Source organism: Rhinopithecus bieti, unplaced genomic scaffold (assembly GCF_001698545.2).
Source record: "Rhinopithecus bieti isolate Rb0 unplaced genomic scaffold, ASM169854v2 scaffold_6506, whole genome shotgun sequence".
Classification (NCBI taxonomy): Eukaryota; Metazoa; Chordata; class Mammalia; order Primates; family Cercopithecidae; genus Rhinopithecus; species Rhinopithecus bieti.
In genome coordinates, this window is record NW_016805137.1 from 123,156 (window position 1) to 128,528 (window position 5,373).

Sequence of the window (5,373 nt, forward strand, 5' to 3'; positions counted from 1 at the left end):
AGGGGGAGGGGGATGGGGGAGGGGAGGGGGGATATCAAGTATGGCAAGGTGGCCAGAGTTCCACTGATCTAATTTGCTTTTTTCAAAATTAGGTAGTTGTTAGAACTACTTGAGTTACCCAAGAGTGCCAAGATCCTCTTTGTTTGTTGTTCCTTCTCTTTGTTAAGCCGTGGCATCCTGCTTATCATCAGTGAGTATAAGAATGTGAAGAAGACCACCTAGGCAGGAGAATCACAGGAGAACATCTTGAGCAGACGTTATAGACCCAGGAAGATAACACCATATGTAAAGGAAGAGGCGGGCACTCATGAAAAACTTCAATTATTTGGCTCTTCATGTTAATGAACAACTAATTTCACAGTAATTTTTGCACAATGATGGGGACCAGGAGAAGGGCTATCAGACTCTAAATAATGTTAATATTCATATTTTTTGCTTATAGTTCTTAATCTGGTTGGCTGGAGAAGCTGCTACCATCAAATGATTTGTGATGTCTATTCAATAACATCTCTCAGTATCTTTGGAAGACGTCTGATGAAAATCCAGACTTTTTTTTTTTTTTTTTTTTGAGACAGAGTCTTGCTCTGTCACCCAGGCTGGAATGCAGTGGCGCAATCTCGGCTCACTGCAACCTCGGCTTCCTGGGTTCAAGTGATTCTCTTGCCTCAGCCTCCCAAGTAGCTGGGACTACAGGTGCATACCACACCCAGTTTATTTTATTATTTTTTGAGACAGAGTCTCGCTCTGCTGCCCAGGCTGGAGTACAATGGCACGATCTCGGCTCATTGCAACCTCCGCCTCCCGGGTTCAAATGATTCCCCTACCTCAGCCTCCTGAGTAGCTGGGATTACAGGCACTCACCACCACACCTGGCTGATTTTTGTATTTTTAGTAGAGACAGGGTTTTGCCATGTTGGCCAGGCTGGTCTCGAACTCCTGACCTCAGGTAATCCGCCTACCTCGGCCTCCCGAAGTGCTAGGATTATAGGCATGAGCCACCACACCTGGCCTGGGATATCTGTATTCTTAATAGAGACAGAGTTTCACCGTGTTGACCAGGGTGGTCTTGAAATCCCAACCTCAAGTGATCTGCCCGCCTTGGCCTCCCAAAGTACTAAGATTACAAGCGTGAGCCACTGCTCCTGGCCACTGTGGATTTTCTGGAGATGGATCCCTAGATGTGAAACTTCTCTAGCAAAAGGATGCAGAATTTGCAGGTTGTCACTATATATTGCCAGATTTTCCTTAACCAGGACTGGCTGTTCATTTCCTTGGCATTACTGTGTATTATTATTTTTCTTTGCCATTATTAAAACAAAAATGCAATATGATAGTTTTATTGGACTAGCAAAGCTGAATTTCTTACATGTGTTTTGGCCACTGCAATCACAGGTTTTGCTTTAAAAAATTTATATCTTAACTTACATATAGTTAAAAAAAGTTTGCTTTTTGGTGTATAATTCCACGAGTGTTGATTAATACTTAGAGTTGTATATCCACCACTACAGTCAAGATACCAAGTAGTTTCATCACCCCCAAAATTCCCTCAGGCTGTCCCATTGTATTTATATTTATGTTTTAGAAGGAACAGTCCATATCTTTTAGAAATATAAAGTCTGAAATACATGAAATGGATAAAATGATACGAAGTCTGATATTGTTCCCCCAAATAACAGATGAAACAAGATTGGCCACGAGATGGTTATTGTTGAAGCTGAGTGGTGGGGCTTTAGAATGCATTATACTAGTCTTCACACTTTTGTGTAGGTTTGACATTTTCTTAATTAAAACATTTTAAGTTTTTTGTTATTTTTTCAAAGTGGTTTGGATTGTTGATTTGTTACTGTCCTCTTCGCTCCTCAATCCTTTTCTGCCATACTTCTTAGTTTTTTCTGTCATGAATTTCACGTATCCCTAACAAATGCCAGTTTGCCTTTTTCTTTTTGTTTTTTAGTTTTGAGACAAGGTCTTGCTCTGTCACCTAGGCTGGAGTGCAGTGGCACAATCACGGCTTACTGCAGCCTCAACCTCTGGGCCAAGCCATCCTCCCACCTTAGACTCCCAAGCAGCTGGAACTCCAGGAGCACACCACCATGCCTGGCTAATTATTTCTAATTTTTGTAGACTTGGAGTTTCATCATGTTGCCCAGGTTGGTCTCAAACACCTGGACTCAAGCAATCTGCCTGCCTTGGTGTCCCAAGGTGCTGGGATTACATGCATGAGCCACTACACCCAGCCTGGTTTGCCTATTTGTTTTTTGTTATGTTGCATTGTCAAAACCACTAGGCACCTTGGATTGACACCCAGGGACCTCAGCGTCCCTAACTTCTGCAACTCCAGAGGTTCTTCCTGTCCCACACATACCTTTCCTGGCTGGCTGATGAAGATGTTTTGAAGCACTGATAAAATAATTGAAATCATCCAGCTGGTGGCTTGGTCTTTGCTCAATTCCAAGCTATAAAGTGCTGTAAAAAAGGCTGAAGCCAGGCTAGTGAGACCTAGGAGGAGCCAGCAGACTGCAGTCAACCATTTGGACAGGCCATTAGAGATGAGCTTTTTTCCTTCTTCTGAGCTTAGGATGGCAAAACTGGTGACTTCTCTGAAGCACAAAAGTTGAAGGAATAATCTCATATGCATCAGCTGAGAGAGAGGATGAGGAAGATTACAGGGGATAAAGAAGGCTTGGTGTGGTGCATTACCTGGATGGCTCTTGCTCTGTGGGAAGAATGTGTGTTTCCAAGAGTTCCTGGAGTTTTTGAAGTTGGCTGGCTGCGTCTAGGAAGTCACAGGGCTGGTGACCCTGGGTGAGACCCAGCGTGCCTAAGTGAGATTTCAGCCTCTGCAGAACTCTACGCAGGTAACAGCAGAAATGATGGTGGTTTTCAGGAACAACTGAAAATATATTTCAAGTTGACACTCTCACAAGTGGATTTTTTTTTTTTTTTTAATCAGTGCTGACCAGGTTGGCCTCGAACGTGTAGCCTCGCCTCCCCGAGTGCCAGGGCAACCAGCCTGAGTCAGGGCAGCTCCCATCACAAGTGGATTTCAATAAGGAGCAATTAGTGGTAGAGACGAATAATTCATTAATTGATTTGAGGCTGTATTTTCCCACTAGTAAAGATTGGACTGTACCCAACCCCTTGCAGTACTACCATCTTCTCTGAGGAGGTCGGTGAATTTGTAGCAATTGTAAAATTCTAAGCTTTGATCTAAAGACTTTTAAAACCTCTTTACTGAGTTCTTCACCAGAATGGCAGTACATGTGACCTATACTAGTAAGTGCCCAGGAGACTCAAACCGTATTTGAGAATCCATAAATTCCATAATCTCACCATCTCATAAAAGAAAAAGGATGACAAGTTTCAACAGTCTTCGACAAAGCAGATAGGATATGTGGGTCTAATACAGAAAACATTTTTTGTTTTTTTTTTTGAGATGGAGTCTTGCTCTGTCGCCCAGGCTGAGTGTAGTGGCACAATATTGGTTCATTGCAACCTCCACCTCCCGGGTTCAACTGATTCTCCTGCCTCAGCCTCTCTAGTAGCTGGGATTATAGGCATGTGCCACCACCCTCTGCTAATTTTTGTATTTACAGTAGAGACAGGGTTTCATCACATCATCAGGCTGGTTTTGAACTCCTGACCTCAGGTGATTGCACGCCTCGGCCTCCCAAAATGCTGTGATTACAGGTGTGAGCCACCCTGCCCAACCTGTGATTTTTTCTTTTTTTCCCCGAGACGGAGTCTGACTATGTTGCCCAGGCTGGAGTGCAGTGGCGCGATGTCAGCTCACTGCAACCTCTGCCTCCCGGGTTCAAGCAATTCTCCTGCCTCAGCCTCCCCAGTAGCTGGGATTACAGGTGCCCACCACCACGCCCAGCTCATTTTTGTATTTTCAGTAGAGACAGGGTTTCGCCATGTTGGCCAGGCTGGCCCTGATCTCCTGACTTCAGGTAATCCGCCCACCTTGGCCTCTCAAAGTGCTGGGATTCAGGCGTGAGCCACCGTGCCTGGCTTGTGTTTTTTACTTAATCCTGTACTTTGTATCACCAGATAGAGACAGATTGTCTAGAAATCATCAAGGGGAACAAAGCTATCAACTCTATATTAGAAGCTTAAGGAAATTAAAACAACCAGAAGGTTGTATCAGGCCTGTCGGTTATGAATGAGTAAGAAAGTAAGAGACATGCAAGGGAGTGGGAGGCAGATGGAAGATTGTTACTGAAATCTACTGAAGTTTACCACGTGCCAAGTGGCGCTCTGTCTGCTGATGACAGCTTTGACCCTCCAAGTGAGACGATATGAGGCTGGATAAAAGTTTCACCAGCTTAGTAATGTCACAAGAACTCCATGGCGGCTGCTCACACTTGGAGAGTAGGTATGTATTTCTCCTGAGCAGGAATCTCACAGTTTCCTTTAATTCCTGAATGTAGGACCAAGATAAGAAAATCACCCTGTTTTCATTAACCCAGGATTTGTAGCAATTACAGGTGGTAAGGCCGTTTCCTTTAGTCAGAAGGGGATTTGCTTAGCATGAAGAACCACAATTTTTCATGTTCCTTGAATTTTTCAGAAAGCAGTCACCTCACAGCTCATGGTAGCTTCAATACCAGTTTTATGAGAGAATACAGAATGAAAATAGAGACAATTTGATCAAACATCAAAGACTAAAGCAAGGCCAGAGTAGTGCCCATGCACTCCCATTTAGTTCTCAGTTCTCAGAATACTTAACCATCAAGAGTAAAAGCTAAGCGTGTGGTTGATCACAGTTCAGGGGATAGGAACTGGGAAAAATGTATTACAGGTTAACAGGACCCTGACAGCCTCCCATGAGATTCTTCCCACTGTTCTCTTCCACTGCGTAGGGAAGGGGAGCATGTAATTTTTTTTTTTTTTTGAGACAGAGTCTTGCTCTGTCGCCAGGCTGGAGTGCAGTGGCGCGATCTCGGCTCACTGCAACCTCTGCCTCCTGGGTTCAAGCAATTCTCCTGGCTCAGCCTCCCAGGTAGCTGGGACTACAGGCTCATGCCACCACACCCGGCTAATTTTTTTTTTTTTTAATCTTTTTAGTAGAGACGGAGTTTCACCGTGTTAGCCAGGATGGTCTCGATCTCCTGACCTTGTGATCTGCCCACCTCGGCCTCCCAAAGTGCTGAGATTACAGGTGTGAGCTACCATGCCCGGCCGGGAGCATATAACTTATCTGTAAAATTTGATACTGGCTAGGTGTGGCGGCTCACGCCTGTAATCCCAGCACTTTGGGAGGCCAAGGTGGGAGGATGGCTTGAGCCCAAGGGTTTGAGACCAGCCTGGACAACATGGTGAAACCCTGTCTCTACAAAAAAAAAAAAAAAAAAAAAAAAAAAAAAAAAA

The 5,373-nt window shown here is 44.3% G+C and overlaps 1 protein-coding gene across 1 annotated transcript in view; it reads right to left on the bottom strand.

Moving 5' to 3' along the window:
* The window catches only part of PKD1L3 (polycystin 1 like 3, transient receptor potential channel interacting), a 90,934-nt gene that overhangs the window by 28,268 nt on the left and 57,293 nt on the right, over window positions 1–5,373 (bottom strand). Inside the window, 4 exon segments of the mRNA XM_017871296.1 lie at window positions 119–218; window positions 2,366–2,600; window positions 2,701–2,893; window positions 4,243–4,423. Of these exon segments, the coding sequence (XP_017726785.1) occupies window positions 119–218; window positions 2,366–2,600; window positions 2,701–2,893; window positions 4,243–4,423 (709 nt within the window).